Below are 26,094 nucleotides of genomic sequence, written 5' to 3'. Positions count from 1 at the left end.
ACATCTAACCCTGTCAATAGCACTGAAATATAAGCATTCACAGCCAATCCTCCTGGTTTAATCGAAGTGGATGTCCGTCATTGTTCAAAAAACATCAACTTTAGTGTTATTGGATGCCAAGACCAGAGTGGTTTTTGTTTGTAGTTTTTTTTTTTTTTTTTTAACCTGTCCTGTTCAGCTCCTTAGACATGTAAAATGGGAAATTGAGTGTCCCTATAGTCTGAACAGTTTTAATGTGCCACATTGGAGTTATTTATTAGGAGAAAGGAGCTGTCAGGAAGGGGTTTTGGGAGGACACAAAGAAAAGAAGCAGACAGAGGAGAACAACAAAGTACAAACAACAACAAAAAATACATGATTTAAAAACCTATGCTAAGTAAGAATATAGAGGTGCTATCGTAATCTAATTACACTGGTCTACAAAATTTTTAAAAATCTCAGAGATAAAAATGGCTAAATCGTACTTGCTATTGTGACATGGATTGGAAAATAAAAGATTTTAGGGCTGGTTGGCTAAAGTATTCAAGATATAATTAATGTTAGTTGTTACAAAGATACTTTGGCGTAATTATATAATTACTGTAATTAAACAAGAAGAGGGAAGGTAAGTCGAAAAGAAATGTGATTAGGCAGGGTGGCGCATATATAATTAGGCACTGCCACAACACCCCGCCCGACGGGACACACAGTGAGACCCCCACGAGCCACTACGCCACCGCGGGGCAGAGCGGGACCAGAGAAAGGCTCCTGTGGGCTGGGCCCTGCCCCGCAAGACAGCTGGCCACAGGATGAAAGAAGCGGCGGGCAACCGCCACCGCGCCGGTGGCCAGGGGAGAACTAGCCCCCCAACAGGGGGACGACCAACCCCACTCCAGATCCCAAGGACCCCAGGAGGGCCCATCGATGACCCTGCTGTCAGAAGGGCAGCGAGGGCAGCTCAAGCCCAGAAAGATGGGCGGAGAACGAGGCAGGCCAAGAGGACGGAGGTGCAATCCCTGGCCTGGGTCGTCACAGGAAGGCACTACACACACCAACTCCACCCCACTCCGGTGAGGGGGGCGGGCCCACCCCCCAGGAGCACCCACACAGTTCCTATGAAGATGGTAGAAAAATATATTGACAACCCAGAAATGTGTACCAGGGATTAGTGATGGGAATTATTTAAACATAACTGTTTATTATTATTCTATTTATATATTTTTTATTATTATCATTATTATGGTATTCCTGGCTCAGGCAAGAAATAATCATTATTCTAGGGTCAGCATTCTGGCAAATGTTGCCCATTGATTTTAGCTGTACAGTTTTTTTTTCTGTTTTGCAGATATTTTCTCCAGTGTTATATGTTGTATGACTAAATTAACCATTGGTCCGTGTTAATATTTTATTTTTTTTAATTAGCAATATTGTTTTTTTAAAAAATGTTTTTGTTTAATTAGCTATCGTTAAAGTTGTCAGTAGCTGACGAGCTTGATTATTTGGGATGTTTACAGCATTCAAATTGCCCAAGAAGACAAAGATTTGGAGACAACGGAGTCCTGTAGTCCAAAAGGGAGCCAGAACTGTTGTACAGGTTCACACCACCAAGCATACAATTATGTATCTGGAGTGTTCTTGTTACAGTTTGTACATTTATCGGATTCGGAAAAAACACTTTTTGCATATTAGACTGACTGAGTTGATTTGCCATCAATGCAGTATTTAAAACTGGATATAAATTGCAGATTATATTCTTAGTCATTGTAAATGTATTCTTACAGATTTGTGTCCAGTAATTATTATTGGACGTTACGGAAAATTCGTTTCTTCATTTTTTAAAATTGATTAACACATAGAATTATTATATTAAATGAATATACAATATACACATTTGAAAGTATTTTTGTTTTTTTTGTTGAGGGATGATATCTGCTACTTAATTTACAAAAAGATGGTTGATCTAAAGTACACACAGGTGTTGCATAGGTGAACTTTGACTTTTGTTTTTGTTTTTTTGCGTTTTTTTGTTTCCCATCATTCTTGAGGGGAATTCTAAATCAGGCTGCCTAAGCAATACTTTTCACCAAGATTGTCAACCATTGAATATGGTACGCCCATCGGTGTCGTGCCAATGTAGTTACCCCAGTCAAAAATTGTATCCCCTGGGCGGAGCCACATGGAGGTAGATTTGTGTCTTTATTATTCAATCAAAAAAAAAAACAAGTTGCTTCAATAAAAAAAAGTTGCTGCAATCTAAATATATAATTTCAATTTTAAAAAAGTCGCTTCAATCCAAAAAAATAATAATAATTGAAACTCAAGAAGAAAAAAAAAAAAATGCATGTGAAAGCTATTTTTCTTTGATTTAATTTTTTGGGGGGATTGATGCAACTTTTTTGATTGCAGTAATGTTGATTTGTGTTTGGGCCACATTTTGGCGAGGACGTTTTTGTCTTTGTTATTCAATCAAAAAAATAAGTTGCTTCAAAAAATTTATATTTTCAAAAGGAAAAATCACTTCAATCAAAAAAAGAAAAATTTCAATCATAGAAAACATTTTTGAATGCAAAAAAAAAAACTTGAAATTGAAAAATTTGCATTTGAACACTTAATTTTTCAGTGAAAAAGTTTTATTTGATTGAAGCAATCCTTTTTGTGTTTGGGCCATATTAGGGGTAGGACATTTGTGTCTAAATCATTTAATCACCCAAAAAGTTGCTTCAATAAAAAAGTTTAAAAATTAATAAAAAATTCAATAAAAGAAAAAAATCTTTTGAAAAATAAAAATGGTCTTCCCTATTTTTTTATTTTTATTTTTTTGAAAATTATATGCAACCGTCTAAGGTGCTAGTCACATGATCTGTTCGAAAAAATAATTTTGACCCATTATGAAAATATTTGTTTTTGTTCATTTTATTTATTTTTGTTGCAGTTTTATTGTCTTACAACTTTTATATATATAGGAAAGTAAATTTCATGCAATGACACTTTTCGGCCACCGGGCGGGGGCTGCCCCCTCCTTAAAATCCGCTTATGCAGTGTTGGGAATTTGCTTTTTGAAATCGGCACCTCTTATTTGAAAATCTTGCTATTTTTTTTATATGACAAATATATTATTATCTTAAGAAAAAGTCTGTAATTGTTCATTCCTCCGTCTTCCCAATTCAAAATCAGAATCGTGCCAGGTTCAAGAAAATTCGTATGGCGCTAATTTGAATTGTGATTGCGTGATTTCCATTCCCTTGCACCAGGCTTTCAAAGCTGCAAACCATCATTGGATTTTGATTTTTTTTTTAAAAAAGAGTTTCGTAAGCAAAAATTATCTAAAAAAAAAAAAAAATCTAGAATAATATTGTACAATATTTTTCCGGGAATTTTCCACAGGGGGTCCATCTTGGCGTGAATGCCACCACTGTACTAGTTCCTCCCCGACCGTAGAGGGCGCCCGTCCGCTGTCGCTAAACGTCATCCCGGAGCTGACGAGGCCGCCCAGCCATGTTGAGAAGTCTGTCAAGCAAAGTGCAGCCCGCCATTGTGTAGACACCAAGCAGGCTCTGTTGGGAGATAGGGGCGCTCGGCTCAACAATTTCACCCGTAGCTACGCGAAATTCTCCAGCCTGCCGCTCGTAGTGTACTTAGGCAGTCTGCCGGGGGGAATAAAAAGACATGTCAGCCAGCAGCCTCCTCGAACAGGTAAAGAGAGGTATTTTCTGAAGCAATTTGGCAGCATCGCGCGGCGGCTGCGGCTAGCGAGGAATAGCTTAGCTCGAGAGGCAAAAAGCGGCTGTGGCTAAGTAGTGCAGCAGTAGGCCTTGACCACCTGCTAAACGGAACTGACTGCTCAACCTATTATATCTTCATCAATTTTTCCCCTTCCTCTTTTCTCATAAATCAAACCTTCATGAATCACCTGGACCCAATCCAGAGACCGAAAGGCCAAGCAAATAAAGGTAAGCGGCTTTTTCCTTCCCTTCCTCGCGATCACTTATTTTGACTTGAAAGCTCGAGTTTAACGTGTGCTCGTCGCTTTGAAGCGTCGCGTTTCTTGACAACACGCCTGCAATGTACGTTGGGAGTAGTACACGAGGCCTATGTTCCCACGTTTCAACCCCGAAAGTTGGCTACATGATGCCCAGCTGAATCCCCCCTTTCCTCGCTAACTCGCTTTGTATCGCGATGACACGTGTGCGAGGGAATTGTCTCTCACACTATCCCAAAGCAATAGCTCACATTTAGAACGTTGATTATGTATTAAAACCTCCGAATAAATAATACCGAGCACGCCGAGTTGGGGAAGTTTATGTGAAAATCACCCTTGGCGTTCATTCGGACACTTGTTTGCTTAGCATGTTAGCCGCTATCTGGTTGCTAGGTTAACCCCAAATGACACGTCTTCCATGCATTTGCTTTACGAATACACTTAGACAGACATGCACATAAGAGGTAGCTCGGTATGTACGTTGGTAGGTTTAATTGTCGGGAGCTGTCTTCACGGGAACATGCTTATATTAACACTATAGAAACCAAAAAGCAAACAAGAGAAACAGCAACATTGGAGAAGGGTTATTACAGGTAAACCTAATAGAAGCAAGAAGACAAACAACCTAGCAAATTGCCTCATTCACTGCCATTGGTGGCAATAGACGTCAAACCCATTTTTGTAGTAGACGACCATCACTTGCCACGTTTACATGGAGCCAAATATTTCAATTACAATCGGAATATTTGTTCAAACCGAATAAATGTGTTCCATATAAACACCTCATTCGGAATGAACAGGCCCAAACCGAATGGAATTTCATTCCGATTCACAGGGGTGGAATATTCCTTTTCCCAAACCGATTAGAAGTAAAATTATATCATGTAAACAGGGAAGCGGAATGGTGTCTGGTTGCGTTCTTTCTGCGCATGCTCCGTACTGACGTGGTGACGTAAGTAACGTCACTTGCAACATGGCTTCCAAGCACACGCACAGCGCACCCACACAACTTTTTAAATGAACGGCGTATCATTCTGAAGTTTTGTTTCCACTCGAAAAGTTAAAACAGCAGCTGATCTGATGATCGAGCTCCATGTTTTGCAACGTGACGCTTTGTTTTGATTAATCTACGCATGTCAGACGGCAGTTGTCAAACGTCCTTTCGGAATAAAGGCAGTCACATGTAAACGCTGGATCGGAATAGATGAAGTGACATGTAAACAGCTGATGTGAAATTTCCATTCGGAATGATTTGAATCGGTATGAATAAAAGTCAGCATGTAAACGTGGCCACTGTTAATGGTAGTAGACGAGAATATCATCGTTGGAACTCAGTGTGGAATTTACATTCGTTGTTTTGGCCAAACAGACGACTTTGACAAAGAGTCATTCAGACTCGCACCTAGAAATATAATTCAGTGGTACCTGTACATATGAAGTCCATTTGTTCCAGGACGTTGTTTGTAAGTTGAAATGGTCGTATGTCGAGCAGGATTTTCCCATAAGAATATATTATAATTCCGTTTATTCGTTCCACAGCCCCAAAACCTACACCAAATCCTTAATACTGCTTTTTGAGCAAGAGTTTACTTTGTTTTGATGCTGGCGTCTGCAAACAACCTAGCAAACTACCTCATTCACTGCCATTGGTGGCAATTAGAGGTGGGAATCTTTGGGCACCTAACAATTCGATTACGATTCAGAGACTCCGATCCATTATAAATCGATTATTGATACCCCCATCCCCCCATTTTAAAAAATGTTTTGTATATTTGTTCCAAAATTGTTCAAAAATCCTCTCAGGATAAATAAGCCAAACTACTATTTTAGTATCAAGTTATCGGTTAAAAACATTAAATAAAATACTCAAGTCCCCATTCTGTATCAGCAGCTTTAAACTACATTCAACTAATTTAATGTTGTGAATCAACTAGAGGTGTGCAAAATTTCCGATTCTTAGATTATTCGCGATTCGGCCGTGGAAGATTCGAGAACGATTCACAAACATCCAAATTCCGATTATTGAAATATGCCAAGTAAAGCGGAAGTACAACACACTCAGCGCGCCGCGCGGTCAATGAGCAACGGAGCGAGAGTAGCTAAACATCATGCTTCTCATTACCCGGCCCCTCGGGTAATGCCAATGCTCAACTCACGGCTCTAGCTCAACTCATGCCACGACATAAAAAAACACAACAACATACCTGAAGCTGCTACAAAAGTACGTCATCCACATAATGTTACGGTAGATATCATTTATATAAGACTAGATGCACTACGGTAGCGTTTGCAGCACATCTACAAAAAGCTAGATGCAGACGTAGTAAACGGCCGCCATCTTAAAGCAGTACACTTCTCTGCAAGGCTGTTGTAGCGAACCTTCCAAGCAAACCTAATTAACTTTTTATCTAAAATACTCCTAAATCGGTAAAATATTGACTTGAATCTATCTTTAAAATAGTTTTAAAACTTTCACATGTCGAAAGTTGACAAAAGGGAAATTATGGGTTAACGGGAGCAATTTTAACAACTTTAACGGTTGATTCACAACATTAAATTAATTGAATGTAGTTTAAAGCTGCTGATACAGAATGGGGACTGGAGTTTTTTATTTACTGTTATTTTTGTATATTTGTTTACTGCTATATGTTAACTTGATACTGAAATAGTAGTTTGGTTTAGCCTGAGAGTATTTTTGAACAATTTTGGAACTAATGTACAAAACATTAAAAAAAAAAAAAAAAAAAAAAAGGGGGGGGGGGTGCATCAATAATCGTTTTAGAATCAAATCGGACCATCTGAATCGTAATCGTAATCGAATCGTTAGGTGCCCAAAGATTCCCAGCTCTAGAATCAACCGTTAAAGTTGTTAAAATTGCGGCCGTTATTCCATAATTTCCCTCATGTCTACTTTCGACATGTGAAAGTTTTAAAACTGTTTCATCTTTTAAAGATGGATTCAAGTCAAGATATTGCCGATTTAGGGGAATTTTAGATAAAAAGTAATTAGGTTCTCTACAACAGAGCCTTCTAGGGAAGTCTACTGCTTTAAGATGGCGCCTGTTTACTAGCGCGGGAAAGTCTGTTATTTCACATCTAGTCTAGATATATGTGACATCTACCATAGCCGTATGTTGTCGTATGTTTGTAGCAACTAGCAACTGGGTGCTGTTTGTAGCGGCTGACGGCCGCAGTCAGGCATTATTGTTTTTTTTTACCTAGCGGCATTAGCTGCACATGATATTTACTCTCGGTCCGTTCCTCATTGCGTCCCGAAGACCGCGCTGACTGCGTTTTATTTCAGCTTTACCTGGTATTACCTGGTACCAGGATTTTCCCATAAGAATAAATTATAATTCCGTTAATTCGTTCCACAGCCCAATAACCTACACCAAATCCTTAATAAATAAAAGTATTACTATTGTAAATAGCAATTACAGAGGGCAAAACAAATAATATATGAATAAAAATCATAATAATAATAATAATATAATAATAATAGTGATAATAATAATACCTGTAAAAATGTAACGAATCGGATTCTAATGTGGCGGACTTTTTTTGCTGTACCTGAACGCACCGCGGGGCTGACGTGATGGTGAGCAAGAGTTAACTTTGTTTTGTTGCTGGCGTCCGCTGCTTTTGCACAAGTTGACGGAATAAATGATTAGAAACCTGACGAAGCTGGCGATTTCTTTGGCGATACTACCGCAATAAGAATTGTAACCTTAACTTATAAAGACTGGCGAACGGAGGAGATCGACATTTCACGGCCCTGTTTTCGACCCAGTTCATGGATGCACACACCATGCTTATATTTTGCTATCATTTATATCTTCATTTCAATGGTAAGCGTCACCTTTTCTTTTTTTTTTTTTCTCCACCTGCACTAACCTTTTTGGATTCAGTGTTGATTATCCGCACAAGAAAACCTGCCGTGCGTCCGTCTTTCGGCAAAACAAAGAAACTGCGGCGCTGCCAAAAATCGTCGTATTTTGAGCATGTCGTCGGATTTAGAAACAAATGGCGAGTCAAATTTTACGTCGGATATCGAAAAGATTGTGTGTCAAATAGGCATGTGCCGGTATGAGATTTTGACGGTACGATAACCGTGAGCAAAAATACCGCGGTTTCACGGTATCACGGTATTGCAATTATAGCTCCAAAATTTTGAGATGTATGGGTTTAAAAAAAAAAAAAAAAAGAAAAAGAAAAAAACATTTTTTTTCCATTGAACAGGTTTTTTTTTCAAAACATATTTGCAAATTGGAACATGAATATAATGTGAAAATAGATAAATTAACAAAAAATAACAAATATTTTATATAAAATAAAATAAATAGAACCTAGACTATACCCACAGCCACAGCTCAAGTTGCTCAATATTAGAGTAAGAACAAGATAATTGCTATAAAAAAGTAAAAACACTTCTAAATAAAAATATATACTGTATGACTTTTTTTGAGGGGGGGGGGGGGGGGCTCAAGTGAAGTTTCGCCATTTTCAGCCACTGTGTCAACTCTGGTCCACATGATGCCATGCCTTTGTGTTAAAAAGAACAAAGAATTCATAAGTTAATTAAAGTTAAGGTAGTTAAAAATGTATAAGTTAGTTTTATAAATTAGTTAAAATGTAAATATTGTTGAGGAAAGGTTTCATCTACAAAAAAAAAGTGAGGAGTGAGACCTCCTTTCTCAATTAGCGATCTTTGACGCGATCCTTTTTCTTCCCCCCCCTTCTTCCACTCAAGCTTGTTTCTCACTCAGCGGCTGTGAGACATAAAATCTCGACGAAGATGCTCTCCCAGCTTAGCCTAGGCTAACATTCGTCTTTGTAAGTTTTAGTTGGTTTGTATATTGAATTTGAAAGGAAAATGTGTGTTTTGTTTTTGGCGAACTTTTTAATGGTGCTACTGCTATCCTGTTGAACCTAATCACACGTGGAAAAATACAATTGTACAACGTTTTAAATGTATTCATTTGTATATTTCACCACGATTTGAGAGCTCAATAAATGGAAGAAAAGTACGCCTTGTGTTTGGAGGGTGTGTTTTTGGGTTTGCTGGCTGTTTAGCAGAATAGCATCACTGACACTCACAGCAACAAACAGGGGAAGGGTGAGCGCTGCCGCACCAAGCCACTTCGGCTGCATTTTGGCACATGAAAAATAGCAAATACTGTACTAAGGTTTGACGGAAAATTTTAGGGGTTTTGAAACCGCAACGTTTTCACACCACGGTAAACCGTGAAACCGGTAACCGGCACATGTCTAGTGTCAAAGCGATCGTATGTTGCGGTACCACTGAAATTTGTTATTTGAAATTTTCATTCATCCCAGACAATTATTTTAGGTTATATTATTTACCTGACATGTTTCGGCGACTACTGTCCAAGTGTCAGCGGACACTCTGATGAAGGCGGAAGTAGTCGCCCTAACATGTCAGGTAAATCAACCTAAAATTGTCTGGAATAAAAGAAAATTTCAACTAATCTACAAGTGTTGACAAAATTAACTCTGCTATATTAATTTGCTGGTCAAGGAATGACAGTCTAAACAATTTCACTTTACCAGTACCACATTGGCTGTCATTGACGGTGATAAACATTCGTTCAACACAGCAGAAGGAAGAGCCACATAATTGGACCTCCATTTTCGTCAATGTCGCTGAAAGAGTTGATCAGATTACGCGACTTTATTCAATATACGGTCCCATTTACAGGTCTAACAATGTTGCCAGCCAATAACAGTTGCCATATATTTTAATATACCGTAATTTTCGCACTATAAGCCGCTAGCCACCAAATTTGGCACGAAAACGGCATTTGTTCCTAGATAAGCCGCTCTGGACGATAAGCCGCAGCTGTCCTCACTGTATTATGGGACATTTACACCAAAGATATTAACCGGTAACACTTTATTTGACAGTGGCATCACATGACTGTCATAAGACCAAATGAACCACTATGAAGCTTTGAACAAATTGGCTGCAAAGATTTATTGCTTCAAGAAGCTTCATTTGGCCATCACTGCTCCCTTGTTGGGGACAGTCAACCTCTGCTGCCACTTGCTGACAACACTGTTGTCCAACATGCCTCCTAGCATGCATTACAGCGCTACAGGTGTAAATTCAATCAAAATTCATGTTTTGTACTAATTATTTCTTCAGTTACTGTTAAAGTTGTTTCATTAATTGCCAGTTATGGTATTTGGTAACACCTTATTTGACGGTGGCGCCATAAGACTCATTAGACCATCATAATTATGACATGAGACTGTCTTGAGCATTTATGAATGCTCATGACAGATGTCATTTAGTGTTATCTGGCAAATTATCTCACTTTTGAATGGATGTAAAAGATCCAACCTGGACATAATGGAGTTAGTGACATAATTTGCCGGATGTCACTTAATGACATAAGCATAAACTAAAGCTCATGATAGAATCATGTCATAATTATGACGGTCATATGACAGTGTTATGACGCCGCTGTCAAATAAAGTGTTACCTATTAACCCAAATAAATTAGAAAATATAAGCCGCACTGGACTATACCCCGCAGGATTCAAAATGAAAGAAAAAAGTAGCGGCTTATAGTCCGAAAATTACGGTGCATATAATCATAAACCAATAATCAGTAATGGTACTTATACAGCGCATTTATCTACATGGTTACCATGCCCAAAGCGCTTTACATTAACACACATTTACCCTTTCACACGCACATTCACCAATGGCTGCTGCCATGCAAGGCAGCTGCCAACCCATTGGGAGCAAATTAGGGTTCAGTGCCTTGCACAAGGGCACTTCGGCAGTGGGCAGTTGCAGCCGGGAATCGAACCACTGACCCTTCGGTCCCAGGACAACTCGAGCTACCAACTGCGCCACAGCCGCCAGTAAAACAATCGTTGGAAGATTAGATACTGCCCTATGTACAAAGTTAACATTCCAGAAAAATATAATCTTTGTTTTTTTTAACTTACATCTTGGTTTAGCTGTCGCTTGCTGCCTCACCACCGACAGTGACGGCAATTGCCACCTTTCTTGTACCGATATAAAAAACTGTGGAAGAGGTGTCACTACTCCCAGCTGTTGAAGGCAGACACTTTACATGTGCTGATCTGATAATATATTAATGTTATACCATGACTCATCTATATCCCGATTGTCTCACTTAAGCCATGCTGTGAATGAAGATCCAGCCTTTAAGTGTGCAACAGTTAAGCATTTTTCATAGTATCCTATAATGTCACTAATTGGATTTTACCTGTTTTATTTGTAGTGCAAAACGGAGCAGTGACCCAAAAGGATTCCTTGAATGATGATGAGTTTGAGCCTTATCTGAACACTCAGGCCAGACAGGTAAGCATTGGTGCTCCTTCGTAAGATCTGTTGGTTCAGTTTAAAAAACTTGCGTATTGAAAATCCAACTTGACTTACTGCTTACAGGGGTCAACAATATCAATGGCCCATTGGCCCGGACGTATTTTTAAAACGGTCAGGGCTAGAAGAATGCTCTCACCACTGAAAAAAGGAAAATCTTCACTTTAAATCCCAGTAGTTTCGTGTTTTGATGACGTTATGTATCCCGATCAAAGACAACTTTTACAGTCTATGCACCAGCCGTTGCTCTCCGTGGGGCGTAAATACACCTCGTTCGCTCGCTCCCGCGTAAACGTGCGCAACCTGATGACTGCTGCTGATTGATTGTCAGTATCTCAGTACCCACCTAACGTTATACTGCAAGACAGCATGTTTCTGAAACCCCCAGCACCTGGCCAAGCACCGGGGGTTAAAAAGACCACTTAAGAAAGAGAAAGTCACTGAAGGAGTTGAGTGAAAGTGAAATCCAATATGAAAAGAAAAGGGAAAGTTTCAGCCCCAGTGGCAAGACTGCTGGAATTGGCTCGGCTACGATGAGACAAATACGAGATTTACTGTGAGGTGCGCAGATCAATGCCCATATATGCAGACAAGTAAGTTTGAGAAAAGTTAACGAGTATGAAACTTTTGGTATGAACATAATGTGATAATTCATTCACGTAGGGCTGCAGCTATCGATTATTTTAGTAGTCGATTAATCGATGAACTAGTTAGTTCGAATAATCGATTAATCGGATAAGGAACATGAAAAATTAAAATACCTGAGCTGAGCTTCAAACTGTATTTAAAAAAATGAGGATTTGTGTACAACAAAAGAACAATTGGCTAACTTAGATAGCAAAAGTCCGCTCGCTAAGATGCTATAAAATGCTAACTTTTTATTTATTTTTTTGTTTGTTTTTGTTTAACAATGCTCTTAACAAATGGTTCAGACACATATTCCCACAAAACAACAGCTAAATATGCCTATAAACTAGATTATGACTGGATAAAAAAACATTAGCTCAAACAAAAACGTAGCTTACGTTGGTCTTAACATGGAGCAGTTGGATTCATATTTTGTCACTCTCAAATATCAAATATGGGTGTAAAAAATTAAGATGTGGATCTCTTTATTGATCAAAACATTGATTGTCATCATTTCAATATGCCGTTTTGTCAAAAATAATGGTTTTCATTAGGGCTGAAGCTATCGATTATTTTAGTAGTCGATTAATCGATGCACTAGTTACTTCCCATGATCAAGTAATGGGATAAGGAACATAAAAAAATCAAATACCTGAGCTGAGCCTGAAACAGCATAAAAAAATAACTGCAGATCTAAGTAAAACAAAAGAACAATTGGCTAACTTGCATAGAAAAAGTCGGTTAGCTAAAATGCTAACTTTTTTTTTTTTTACAGTGCTCTTAACAAATGGTTCAAACACATATTCCCACAAAAATGGCTAAATATATCTAAAGGAAATTACAAATGCATTAACAACCATGAGCTCAAACAAAAACTTAGCTTACATTGGTCTTAACGGGGTGCAGTTGGATTCAGCCATGTGAAATGAGGCAGACCGGAGGGCAGTGTATCCACCCTAATCAATAAAACTAAATGCAAACACTTTAGAAATAAACCATTACAATCCCATTGGCAGCGTATCAAATACTTGTTCTCCCCACTGTATGGTGGAAAACACTCAGGTGACTTGAAGTACAGCTATGAGACCCCCAATTTGGCCAAATTTCAAAATTGTCCTATATGCATGTGTGACACATCATTAGAAAGCTTAAAATCTCAATTTTCTGGGGGAAGAAAAATTTTGAACTGGAGGGCATTTAAAAAAAAAATGAATAAAAAATCTTTTTTTAAACAGCAAAACCCTAACTGGAGATGAGACCAACCGAGAGCATAATTAATGACGACATGATTTTAATGAGATATTATCGCGTACTTAACTGTTTTCGTTCTAAAACTCCATGTAGCATGTATCACCGAGTGTCAAGACACAGCTGTGAATGGCCACAGCCGCATTTTGGGGGGATTTTATGGGTGAAACATGGTAATATAACAAGGGTCACGATGCAGAAATCGCAGACATAAAGGAGTGGTCGAGATTTTAATTTTCATATATTTACCCTTTTAAACTTTTTCTTTTCTTTGTTTGGATCGATTATTTGTCTAAAATTTTGGGGAAAATGCGACAGTAACGAAAAAAATACAATGAAGCGATAGTCATGAGGTACATATATATGTGACTTATTTACAGACGCTAAGTTTTTCATTGGGACGTAATTTGGTTAAAAGTTTATGCGAGTGAATAAGTTTTTAAAGTCGTTTTTTTTTTTTTTTTTTTTTTTTAAATTTTAAACTAAATATTAGACTTCAATTAATGATTCAAAGCTAAAAATGACAGACATTTTGAATCATAAATATGATTACTTACCATGTTTTTTAATGGCTAGATTGAAATCGGTTGCACGATGTCTGTAAACGGGGGCTTTCCAGGGTAAAACGGACAAATTAAAAATGGTTCGGGGGCTTAATGCGCCATGAATCTGTTATGGCAGCATATAGACATATTGTTCTATCAAACACAACAGTTCTTTTGGCTTAAAATACAGCAGTTTATTTTAAAGAGGGGTGCAAGAGCAGAAACTGCTTTTTCAGTCTTCTCTGTGTTTTCCGCCATATTTTTATACCTATTTTGACCACACTTATTTTTGTTGTATTGACACATTGTGACTAAAAATGCTTCATCTTTCCCTTTTAGAGCAATGCCTATACGGCCATGTCTGACTCCTACATGCCCAGCTATTACAGCCCCTCCATAGGATTTTCCTACTCCCTCAACGAGGCAGCATGGTCTACCGGCGGGGACCCTCCTATGCCTTACCTGGCCTCCTATGGACAGTTAAGCAACGGAGAGCCCCACTACCTCCCGGATGCCATGTTCGGGCAGCCGGGTCCCTTGGGAAGCAACCCCTTCTTGGGCCAGCACGGCTTCAACTTTTTCCCCAGCGGCATCGACTTCTCGGCGTGGGGAAACAGCAGCTCTCAGGGACAGTCGGGCACGCCGCAGAGCTCCGGCTACAGCAGCAGCTATGCCTATGCTCCCAGCTCCCTGGGAGGAGCCGTGATGGACGGACAGTCCCCCTTTGCGCCTGCTGCCAATGAACCCCTGAATAAGGCGCCCGGTATGAACAGCCTAGACCAGGGCATGGCAGGGTTAAAGATCGGGGGCGCATCTCCAGGGGGTAATGGGGACATGGCTCCGAAGGTGGTCGGCTCCAGCTTACCGGGAGGGGGTCCTCTCGGGCCAGTGTCTTCTGTCGGACCGCCAAGCATGCCTCCCGTCTCCATCGCCCCCGCCAAGCCTGCTTCGTGGGCAGACATCGCCAGCAAGCCGGCCAAGCCTCAACCCAAGCTGAAAACCAAGGGTGGCATGGCCGGGACGAATTTGCCACCTCCGCCCATTAAACACAACATGGACATCGGCACGTGGGACAACAAGGGCAATGTGCCGAAAGCAGTCACGCCACAGCAGGGCCCCCCAATTCCTAGCAATGGGCAACCGCCCAATCAGGCGTCTCCCCAGCCTGGAAGTACGGCGGCGGGGAACCCACAGATGCCCCTCAGCAACGGACAGCTGGTACCTCCGGTTTCCCAGATGGGGCAGCATCAGCTCCAATCCAGCGGGCAGCCTGGAATGGCTCCAATGCCCCAGGCGCCGCTCTCCCAGGGCCCCCCGCCTCCGCCGAGTCAACAGCAGCAGGCGGGCCAGCCCACCCGCTGGGTGCCCCCGCGGAACCGAGCCAACGGGTTTGGGGACGGCGGCGGCACCGGTGCGGGGCAGTCGCCTCCCGCCTCCTCCGGAGTGGGCATGGTTCCCGGGGTGCCTTCCGAGCCCCACCCAGTCTTAGAGAAGTTGCGTATGGTCAACAACTACAACCCCAAGGACTTTGACTGGAACCCCAAGCAGGGCCGCGTGTTTATCATCAAAAGCTACTCCGAGGACGACATCCACCGCTCCATCAAGTACAACATCTGGTGCAGCACGGAGCATGGCAACAAGAGGTTGGATGCCGCCTACCGCTCCTTGGGCGCCAAAGGGCCGCTCTACCTCCTGTTCAGCGTCAACGGCAGCGGGCACTTCTGCGGCGTGGCCGAGATGCGCTCGGCCGTGGACTACAACACGTCTGCCGGCGTGTGGTCGCAGGACAAGTGGAAGGGGCGCTTTGATGTGCGCTGGATCTTCGTCAAAGACGTTCCCAACAGTCAGCTCAGACACATCCGGCTGGAGAACAACGAGAACAAGCCGGTGACCAACTCTCGGGACACGCAGGAGGTGCCGCTGGAAAAGGCCCGGCAGGTGCTCAAGATTATCGCTGGCTACAAACACACCACCTCCATCTTTGATGACTTTTCGCACTACGAGAAGCGTCAGGAAGAGGAAGAATGTGTGAAAAAGGTAACGATGAATACCGAGAGGCCCTGAAACTTGAGCTTAGGTTGAAATTGGAATATTAGAAGCAGGTTTGGTCAGGTGTAGTACAATACATTACTTCGCAATAGTTAAACAATTACTCAACGTTAACTCTTCGCTGTCTTTAACGGTAATAGACTGCCAATCCATTTGAACGGGCTGCCAGTTAAAATGTGTCATTGATTAAAATTTAATCTCATCCGTGTGTTTAAATCTTCTGTAAAATGTACTCAAGAACTTATGCCTGTTAGCTGTTTGGTAATTCACCTACCGTAATTTCTGGACTATAAGGCACACCTGACTATAAGCCGCCAGCCACCAAATTTGACATGAAAACAGCATTTGCTCATAGATAAGCCGCACTGGACTATAAGCCGCAGTTGTCCTCATTGTATTATGGGATATTTACACCAAAAGATAGTAACTGGTAACACTTGATTTGACAAAGGCATTATAAGACTGTCATGAAACCCAATGAACCACCATGAAGCTTTGAACCAATTGGTTGCAAAGCCTTAGTGTTTCAAAAATCTTCATTTGGCCATCACTGCTCCCTTGGGGGAGACAGTCAACCTCTGCTGCCACCTGCTGTCAACACTGTTGTCATCCAACATTCCTCCTAGCATGCATTGCGGCACTACAGATGTAAATTACAATCAAAATTCATGTTCTGTGCTAATTCTTTCTTCAGTTACTGTTCCAGTTGTTTCATTAATTGCTAGCTATTGTATTTGGTAACATTTTCTTGGATAGTGGTGCCATAATACTGTCATAATTATTACATGACACTGTCATAAGCATTATTGAATGCTTATAATAGATGATGGTTAGTGTCATCCAGCAAATCTCACTTTTGAATGGACGTAAAAGATCTGAGCTGGACATAAATGGGGTTAGTGACATAATATGCCTCATGACACATATTGACATCTGTCATAAGCATTCAGTGATGCCCATGATAGTGTCATGTCATAATTATGACGTTCTTATGACAGTCTTATGATGCCGCTCTCAAGTAAAGTTTTACCTATTAACCCAAATAAATCATCAAGTAAGCCGCACTGGACTATAAGCCGCAGGATTCAAAATGAGGGAAAAAAGTAGCGGCTTATAGTCCGAAAATTAGGGTATTTACTTTTTTTTTTTGGGGGGGGGGGGGGGGGGGACTCTCATCAGGAAAAAAACTTATGTTTTGCCCTTCTATTGTGCTTTTGAATGCCACAATGGATCTGTTACACTGAATTTAGTCATTGGTTCCTTCGAAACTACGCTGAAATGGTGCATCAACCAATATGGGAGTCCTGTATGTCAGGAAGGAGCCAGGCTTTAGTGGTTTGTGGGAGTTGAGTGTTCACAGCATGTACACGACACTTGTGGTGCAATTTTTCTAACACAAATCTGTAATCCATTATTTCTTAAAGGTAATGAGTTTGAAGTTGTCTTGGTGTCATATAATGAAATAGTTACATTTAAAACTACTCATATAGGTAATTCTGGACATTTTTGGAGGCGGACATCATTTAAAAAATTCAGATTTTTTTTTATTTTTTATTGCGGTTCACAGCTGTGCCCACTCCCTATTTGCAGGCTTGTTGTGCACTTTATTCCACAGCTACTAAATAACCCTTTGTCCAAATGTAGCTGATATGTATGACAATGGAATTAAAAGTTAATAAAAAGGCCCAAAGGCAGCGTTGTTATCCACTTGGGATCCCTTGCTGATGAATTCCCTTTTTAACCCTCCAAGAGTTTTGGCACATATTAATGTTAGAAAATCTTTACTTAAAAATGAGTAAATTATTGCTACAACGATTAAATCAATTAACTGGAGTAATTCGATTAGGAAAAAAGCTTTAAATCTAATTATGCTGCTTCAAGTATTCGTTTAATAAGGAGTGGCATTGTAATGGTTTGTTTTGAAAGTGTTTGCATTTAGTTTTATTGATTTGGGTGGATGAGTTGCCCTCAAGTGGCAAGTCAATATAACATAGCTCGTCTTACGAGACTGGATCCAGCTGCTTCCTGTTAAGACCAACATAGGGTTGGAAGTTTTCGTTTTTTTTATTTTTATTTTTTTAATGCATTTGTAATTTATTTTATTATATATGTATTATATTTAGCCGTTTTTTGGTGGGAATACGTGTTTGAACAATTTGTTAAGAGTATTGTGAAAGATCTTGAGCATTTTATAGCATTTACGCTAGCAAACTTTTGCTATGCAAGTTAGCCAGTTCTTTTGTTGTTCTTAGATTCTTTTTTTTTTTTTTTTATACCGTTTGTGGCTAAGCCCAGGTATTTTAATTTATTTACAAATTAAAGTGCAATTCTGCATAGTTTGAAGAAAGTATGGATTTTTTTTTTTCACATTTAATGCTCTTGAAAGTACAATCTTGGCGAACCTTTGTTTTACATCTCCTAAAATTTATTTTGCAACACATTAAATGTTCCTAATCCGATTATTCGTACTAACTAGTTGATAGATTAATCGACAACTAAAATAATCGATATCTGCAGCCCTAGAGTAAATATTATTTGAGCGAGTGGACTGACGGCTTGGTTGTGTGATGAGTCACATTTATCAATAGGTTAATCGATTTGACAGGGACAGGGGGATACTATTTTGCATTAACTGGTTTTCCCTGATGCACAAACAGGGTAGAAGCGATAAAGGGTTTTATTTTATCTGCTTTCAGTTTGAATTTAATGCACTCAGTACATGGCGAGCGTCTTTCCCCGAATATTTTCACTTGCAATGTTTTTTTTTGTTTTTTTTGAATGAAAATAACAAACACCTGTGGAGGTTATTGGTTATATTTTGAATGCTAAATGGAGTCTGCTGTGCTTGAAAGCAAGGATATAACGAATAAGCAAGTTTTCATGACATCAAAACGGAGATGAGTCTTGTGCATAATCTGGTGAACATCGCTCACTTGAAAGCAAATTCAATCACAATTTCTTTTAATGCACTAACAATTCAAGTGCTGCAGCTGGATGACATCCAGTACAAATGGTGTATTGTTGTGTTGAACCAAGTGCATTTTGTTTTTCTTATTTGGTGTGGGTAACATTTTAAACACTGCTTTGTAAAAAGCGTGATCTGTAAAGTAGTAGATGTGCCTGGTGAGATATTGTGTAATACAATTTGTATTTCCTAACTGTAGAAATAGTATCCTTCTGATGGATGACACTAATTTTATTGATGACATTGATTGAAAATTTTCCCGAGGTTTTGTTGTGCCCCCCCCCCCCCCACTCAGAATTGTATTTAAAGGTTAATCTGTGTGAAATGTTAAAAATGATTGTATTGTTAAGATCCTAAAATGTTTTGTTTTTAGAACAGCTTTAAGAAATGCATTATTGAGCTTTTTTGTAGGCTTAATTTTGAGGAGTGTTTGCAAATTTGCATGGATTTTTTTGTGTAAACTAAGGGTGCTGCTATAGATTATTTTAGTAGTCAATTAATCTATCAATTAGCCAGTTCGAATAATCGAGTAATTGGTTTAGGATAATTTTTAAGACTTTCAAAAGGGTAATAAATGTGAATACAAAATGTAATTCCCAAGTGTTTCTTCAAACTATGGAGGATTGCGCTTTCATTTAAAAAAAGGTAAAATACCTGAACTTAGCCTCAAATGGTATCAAAAAAATAAATGAGGATCTAAGTACAACAAAAGAACAATTGGCTAACTTGCATAGCAAAAGTCTGCTAGCTTAAATGCTATAAAATGCTAATGTTTACGATGCTATAAAATGCTAATGTTTACAATGCTCTTAACATTCAAACACGTTCCCACAGAAAACTACTAAATATACCTATGAACTAAATTATGAATGCATTAAAAACATTAGCTCAAACAAAAACTGACCTCATGTTGGTCTAAACAAGGTGCAGCTAGATTCAGCCATGTTAAATCAGTTATGTCATATTCACTGCTGACACTAGAGGGCAGTGTATCCACCCCAATAAAACTAAATGCAAACACTTTCAAAACAAACCATTACGACACCACTCTATTTAAACGAATACTCCGAATACAAAATTTGTTTCAAAGCTTTTTTCTAATCGAATTACTTCGAGTTAATTGATTAATCGTTGCAGCAATAGTGTAAACCAGTTTCCAAAGTTTCCATTTTTTTCACTTGGGGTGTTTTTGTGACAGGTGGAGGTCCAAGGCAGCGAGCCATATCCCAGCAACCCAAACAACAGGAGTCATTACAGGCTGCAGGTAATTTCACATTGAACCTGTCTTGCCAGTGAGGCTTTACTTTTAACAGAAAAGCAGCCGCTGCGCAACTTCGTTATCTTAACCTGAGGAAATAATGGAAATTCAAAATTAAAATTTGACTGTACAACTACGGCTATACAGAGGTTGGACAAAATAATGGAAACACCTTAAAAATGTTTTTAAAACTAATATGGTGCAGGTCCGCCTTTTGCGGCAATTACAGCCTCAATTCTCCGAGGTACTGATTCATACAACTTGTGAATTGTTTGCAAAGGAATTTTAAGCCATTTTTCAGTTAGAACACCCTCTAACTCTTTTAGAGGAGATGGAAATCGACTTCTTAATTGAATCGCTAAAACTGACCATAAATTCTCAACAGGGTTTCCCTTTTGAAGCTGTGGTGGTGGGCTGCATTGAAAGCAGACAGCCCCACATGTTGTGCCGTGGCGAAATTGCTTTATATCATGACTAACAAGAATTTTTTAACCTTTATTTTTTTACCAGAAGAACCATAATAAAGATTTTAAATATTTCATTAGCCCAGCTAATAAACTCCGATGCTCCCAGAATCGTTCGAATTTTAAAATTTCGATTCCATGTTTCGATGCCCTGACCGCCAAGCGGAAAAACATTGCTGCAGTTCAAAGACTGATATTTATATGCAAGTTAAAATTAGCCCTGTGAGAGGTTAATATAATTTAAAAAATCATCGAGAAGTTAAGACTTTAATATAGAGCATGCAATTTTTTTGGACCCTGCCCTTTTTTTTTTTTTTTACCCTGCCTCTGAACTCATTTGCTCCCAGAAACTTATAAATACGTTCTATTTTTAAATGCTTAATTGTCCCAAAAACGTATTTATACGTATTTTGCGTTTTTGTTTTTTTTAACAAGAAGCATCTATAGCTTGTTCTGAGAAACAAAACAAGGCTCCAAACCCATTTTAAAGCAATAAAACTGGCCACTGGAGGGCAGTAGTGCATTTTATAAGACCCGCAACCCAATTCAACAGCAATGAACGGCCGGGCAGCACAGTCAGAGCGCAGGCGGCATGATGCCTGGCGGCGCTTCGACCGAACAAAACAACCGAGAGGGCGCCTGGAAGGCCAGGCGCTGGACGAACGAGCAAAACGAGTGAGACCCCCAGTGCGGCAGCTCGGCGAGCAGACCCCGCAGAGACGCAAAAATAATCCATCTTTGTGAGACAGACAACGATGTGGGAAAAGTTTACACGACTGACGTGGCGACAACGGCGTCATTTTGGAGACAAAGCGTCATCTCTCAGTAGTCATATGTAAATGTTACTTTGCTATCAAAAGCTCTATTTGTCTGGGTGTTCATGATATTTTTTAAAAAGAAAGCATTATTCAGATGTTTGGGATGTAACTAATGCAAAAAATATCTTTGTTAAAATCAAAGTTCGAAATGTACGCGTTTACAAAAAGCTAATTTTCTCAATTTTTTCATCAGAAATTGGAAAATTGCTCAAACGAAGCTATTTTCTAATGCTGATTTCTAAAAAATGGAAAAAGATATGAACTATTTTTCTGCTGAAAGAAGAGAGTCTAATCTTTCTTTTGGTGGGTTCTGTGTTTATATAGCAATAGAACAGAATTTTCCGTGAGCCTTGCAAAATCAGTCAAAATCCAGAAAAACCGCCGGGAGTGAAGGGCCTCACTCTGATGCAAATGGCTGGGAGTGAATGAGTTAAAAGAATCTGAATCGAGAATCGTTCGGAACCTGAATCAAAATTACGAATCGGAACCGGCATCGTTCAATTTCAAACGATGCCCAACCCTTGTTGCCGCCTCTGTTAAAATCAACAATGTTGTAAGCATCTTGTTTTAGAATCTGTTCAGCAAGTGAGGAAATCCTTAATATTTTGCCTCATCTACATCAACTTGTAATCAATAGAATGATTATACTAATGCTTCGTCGTAACGCTCAGCTACGCCACATGTAGGTAAAATGCGTCGCTAATTACAGCTACATTACCCCTACTTAATAATACAACTTTTTTTCCTCGTAGCAATAGTACGACTTACATCTTTTTCTTTATTTGGCCTTTATATGCACTACATTACCAATTACCACAACAATGATAGTTGTTCTGTTAACAGACCGTCGTCCATTCAAAACTTAACATAATTTCCCGAATATAAGGCGCACCCGTGTATAATGCGCACCCCAAATTTCCTGTTAAAATCTAGGGAAAATTATTGTACTCGTTTATAACACGCACCCTAATTTTAGCACCAATAAATAGAAGAATACAAGAAAACAGAGCTCGTATACAGATACAGAAATGTCATTTTACTGACTGGTGAAACACAACACAGCACAAGCATAGCATAAAACATTACCATAAACTGACTATATTTACGGTAATATGATTTGATTTCTCCAACTTACCAGAATCTAGGAGAAAACAAAACAGATGTGACTTTTCTTTTAAAGGCTGGTGTATAACTTGCTCGTTTCATCATGATGAATATATGTTTCTTCCATGGATTGATACGGTAAAATCAAAGTGAGAACGTAAGTCGGAAATCCGAGAGAGCTCATCGCTGTCGGCACGACTGTAACAATAGGAATTATTGTTATTTGGGTTAGTTTCCAAAGGGACAGATATAGTTGACGGACACAGCAAGACTGTGTTGTTACGTTTGTTATGGTCAGAGTTGCGGAGCTGCAATAAACGTTGACTCAAATGAGTTCAAGAAACTAAATTCTGTGCTTTATGAAGAGTGAAAAAAGCTGAATTTAGCACAGACGAAATCATTTGGCCGATCAGAGTGAAGTATTACCGAAACAAAATGGTGACGTCACGTACCGTAATGGTCGGCAACGGATCGGCGCATACATTTCTTCAATACATATATATATCTGTCTCCATCCATGTACCCGTTTATAATGCATACCATGATTTTACAATTTGATTTTGGGGGGGAAAAGTGCGCATTATATTCGGGAAATTACGAATACCGCTACGAATATTGAACACCGCTGAAGAAAAAAACTAGTAATTAGCTCTCCTCACTAATTTCATCAATCAATTCAAAATTAAACAAAAACAGAAAAAGTCTCAAGGAACTTCGTTCGGGAAATTACGGTAAACCTTTTTTAATACTTCAAAATACTCATCTGAAATTACTACCAGTAACATCAGCAACAAACAAATGCTATGCTCGGACTCGACGATTTGGGTAAAACACATGCCAAAAAGTACCTAAACTTCATGTCAATATAAGGTTGTTTTCACAGGTTTAAACCATCCATTAACTTGAAATACCTTTCTGTGGATTTTTCTGCCGACTCTGCGGCAACATAGTCAGACTCACGCTTGCAACAAGAAAACCGATGAGATTTTCAAAATAAATCGTGTAAAGGAACAGTTTGTGTTTAACGTGCTATTTCAGACGACTTCTGGCAAATATTGCGTAAGTAATGAGCTATAGATATTAGATGTGTTGTTACGTTCTAATTTATAATTTGTATAATTTTTTATGGAGAAAAAAAAAATTGGGGTATGGCGGTGCGCCACAATCTTTTTGTTGTTGTTGTTGTTGTAGGGGAAACCTTGCTCAATAATGTTCAGGTCTGGGGATAGTGCCGGCCATTCGAGATGCTCAACTTCATTAGAATTTTCCTCATGCCGTTCTTTAACAATTATGTTCAATGATTATGCCAAAATGTTAGGTGTTTCCATTATTTTGTCCAATACTTATATGTAACAAAATCCTTATATATCTTTATTATGTTTTAGTGGTCATCAATTCTTGGTGACCTCTAATGCCAACGACTCACTATTTTGAAAAATGGTGTCTAAGCAAATTAGGTATGCTGAAAATATAAATAGCAACAGCTAGTAAAGTCTTATTTTTCTCTGCATTTTGTTATTTTTCCAACATTAAAAGTGGTTTACTATGTTTGTTCTTCCAGGATCGCCAGGGCCGGATCAAGTAACAGTTGATGCATTTGTCAAAAGACTGCAAAGCTCCCACCTCCCCTCCAATCTCCCCCATCTACCTGGCCTCTTCTCCCCAGCCAGCCATTGCATCATCACACCCACACGTCTCTTTATTAAGAAATCCTAAAACGGGCTAAAGAATTAACCGAGGATGAGAGTAAAAACACAATGAAGACTTTCTTGATTTCTTTAGACTTTGAAGACTTACTTGGAACTCGTAGTAAAGAAAAAAAAATGAGACAAACTATTATTCCTAGGACTACAACTTAATGCATAGCATCTTTAGGTGAACTCTTGTTTTGCCATTCCACTGCATATGCTTCTTACGCCCTTATTTTTTTTTTTTTTTAAAGGATCATCTTGATTTTTTTTTTTTTTTTTACGGTCCAAGAGCAGGTTTGTGCGATGGTCACCTCCACGTTTGTTTAAAATGGTGTCCCAAGATCACAAGTGGGACAACATGTATCATTTCTGCATTGTTTTGTCTGAGATCAACATGAACACAATTTTTTTTCCCTCAACAGTTTACCACAGTCGGTCATGTTCTTTATGGTCATGTCTGCCATGGTTTTTGGGGTTTTTGTCCTTCTGTCATTTCCCGCTTTTCTTCTGGAGGTGACATTCAGAGTAGCCTTCCATTTTGTTTTTGCATGTGTCGGAACTGAGCGCACCGTGGATGTCCAAAGGGAGACGACTAAAGAAGAAAGCGCTTAAGTTGAGCCTTGCGCAAGAGAGTATCGTTTGAAAGAGACCCCGCTAACTAAGAGCCTTCATTGGACTTAATTTCTCCACCTTTACTTTCCCTTGGACAGCTTAAGTCATTGTTGCAATGGGCTGCATTCTTTTGGGGTTTTTTCTTTGTTCTCCCTTTTCTAATGACAGCGATGCGAGTGGCCTTGCCCCCGCTCTTTCTATTAATCAGTTCCAAAGTAATAAATGTGGTATATTAAGCAGAACTGGTGTGTATTCCCCTTGTTTCACCTATATGCTGAAGAATGTTTCATATTTTACACCCGTCCATCCAATCATGGCTGATCACTACCTTTCCCTCACATTCTTCTCTACTAACCAGGCCTGTCGATACTACATCATTACCCACTTTACATTTCTGACTGCTTAAGCCAACCATAATCAAATTAGCTTATATTGTTTTGTTGTTTCTGCAGAATGACATTTTTGAGAAGTTTCATGACATTTTTGAGAAGTTTCAACATACACAAAAAAATTACATTGCAAGGTCCTGTTTCAGAACTACTGGCTTTTATTTGTGGCAGAATAAAGATGCTCCAGGAAGTTGTGCGTGTCATTTTGATTTGTTCACAGTCGTAACTTGGTTGGATGTTTTATGTGTTGCATTTTAGTTTGATGCGCTCCGCCATTTTCTTCAGCCAGTAAAGTTGTAATTCACGGTGTGGCCTCAAGAGAGCGTTATAGTATCAGGCAATTGCTCCTCTCAAACGTACGTGATGAACTTGAAGCCAGTTTAGTGTAGATAGTTGATTGATTTACCAGTTAATGTGTCAGACCTAAGTGGCAAAATTCTAAGGAAAAATAAAGTGCTTATTTCTGATGAGTGAATAGAGATTTTTCAAGATTTTTTTTTCTCAGGCCAGGAGGTGGCGTGTTATGTAATGGCCAAGTCAATCACCAGACCAGGATCTGATGGAGCATACATTTGCTGAAGAGGAAAAATATCCGACTGACCATTACTGAATTCCAGCAGCTGGTCTTACCCATAGTCATTGTCTGCTAAGTTTTTTTTTTTCTTCCAATCCTATTTTGTAAATATGTTTTGCCGATACCGATCCGAGACATATTTGACAATTAAAAATAAAGCAACTAGTAGTAAATGACTATATGTAGAGAATCCCATTGATTTTAAAGCAACACTATGTAACTTTTCAGTTTTGGTCGATTTTAGCGACGCAGGTGGACAAAAGCGGTAGTGTTTTGTCTCAAGGAAGACTGCATTTCCCATGAGGACCTGCGCACAGCGTTGTAAAATCCTGATCTCCCAGTCGCATGTAGATGATTAAATGACACTTCTGTTTCCAGCGGTAGTGTGAAGGATGACTAGTTATGAGGTAA

The 26,094-nt window shown here is 39.3% G+C and overlaps 2 protein-coding genes across 2 annotated transcripts in view; one reads left to right on the top strand and one right to left on the bottom strand.

Annotated features, from left to right (window-relative positions):
• Positions 1-26,094, bottom strand: part of vgll2b (vestigial-like family member 2b) — a 124,094-nt gene that overhangs the window by 54,240 nt on the left and 43,760 nt on the right. The gene's annotated exons all lie outside the window — the stretch shown is intronic.
• ythdf2 (YTH N6-methyladenosine RNA binding protein F2) lies at positions 3,457-25,325 on the top strand. The gene is made up of 6 exons (XM_057858572.1): positions 3,457-3,672; positions 3,905-3,929; positions 11,239-11,318; positions 14,099-15,796; positions 19,972-20,037; positions 23,979-25,325. The coding sequence occupies exons 1-6, from the start codon at positions 3,646-3,648 to the stop codon at positions 24,000-24,002; spliced, it is 1,920 nt and encodes a 639-aa protein (XP_057714555.1). The 5' UTR covers positions 3,457-3,645; the 3' UTR covers positions 24,003-25,325.

Source organism: Corythoichthys intestinalis, chromosome 15, assembly GCF_030265065.1.
Source record: "Corythoichthys intestinalis isolate RoL2023-P3 chromosome 15, ASM3026506v1, whole genome shotgun sequence".
Classification (NCBI taxonomy): domain Eukaryota; kingdom Metazoa; phylum Chordata; class Actinopteri; order Syngnathiformes; family Syngnathidae; genus Corythoichthys; species Corythoichthys intestinalis.
The sequence above is the reverse complement of the archived record's forward strand: the minus strand, read 5'-3'. Positions and strand labels throughout refer to the sequence as shown.

Excerpts from the sequence above, each read along its gene's own strand:
- ythdf2 (XM_057858572.1), top strand. The coding sequence starts at position 3,646 with ATGTCAGCCAGCAGCCTCCTCGAACAG. Across the intron at positions 3,930-11,238 it reads GAAAGGCCAAGCAAATAAAG|TGCAAAACGGAGCAGTGACC; the intron begins GTAAGCGGCTTT and ends TTTTATTTGTAG. Across the intron at positions 15,797-19,971 it reads AGGAAGAATGTGTGAAAAAG|GTGGAGGTCCAAGGCAGCGA; the intron begins GTAACGATGAAT and ends TTTTTGTGACAG.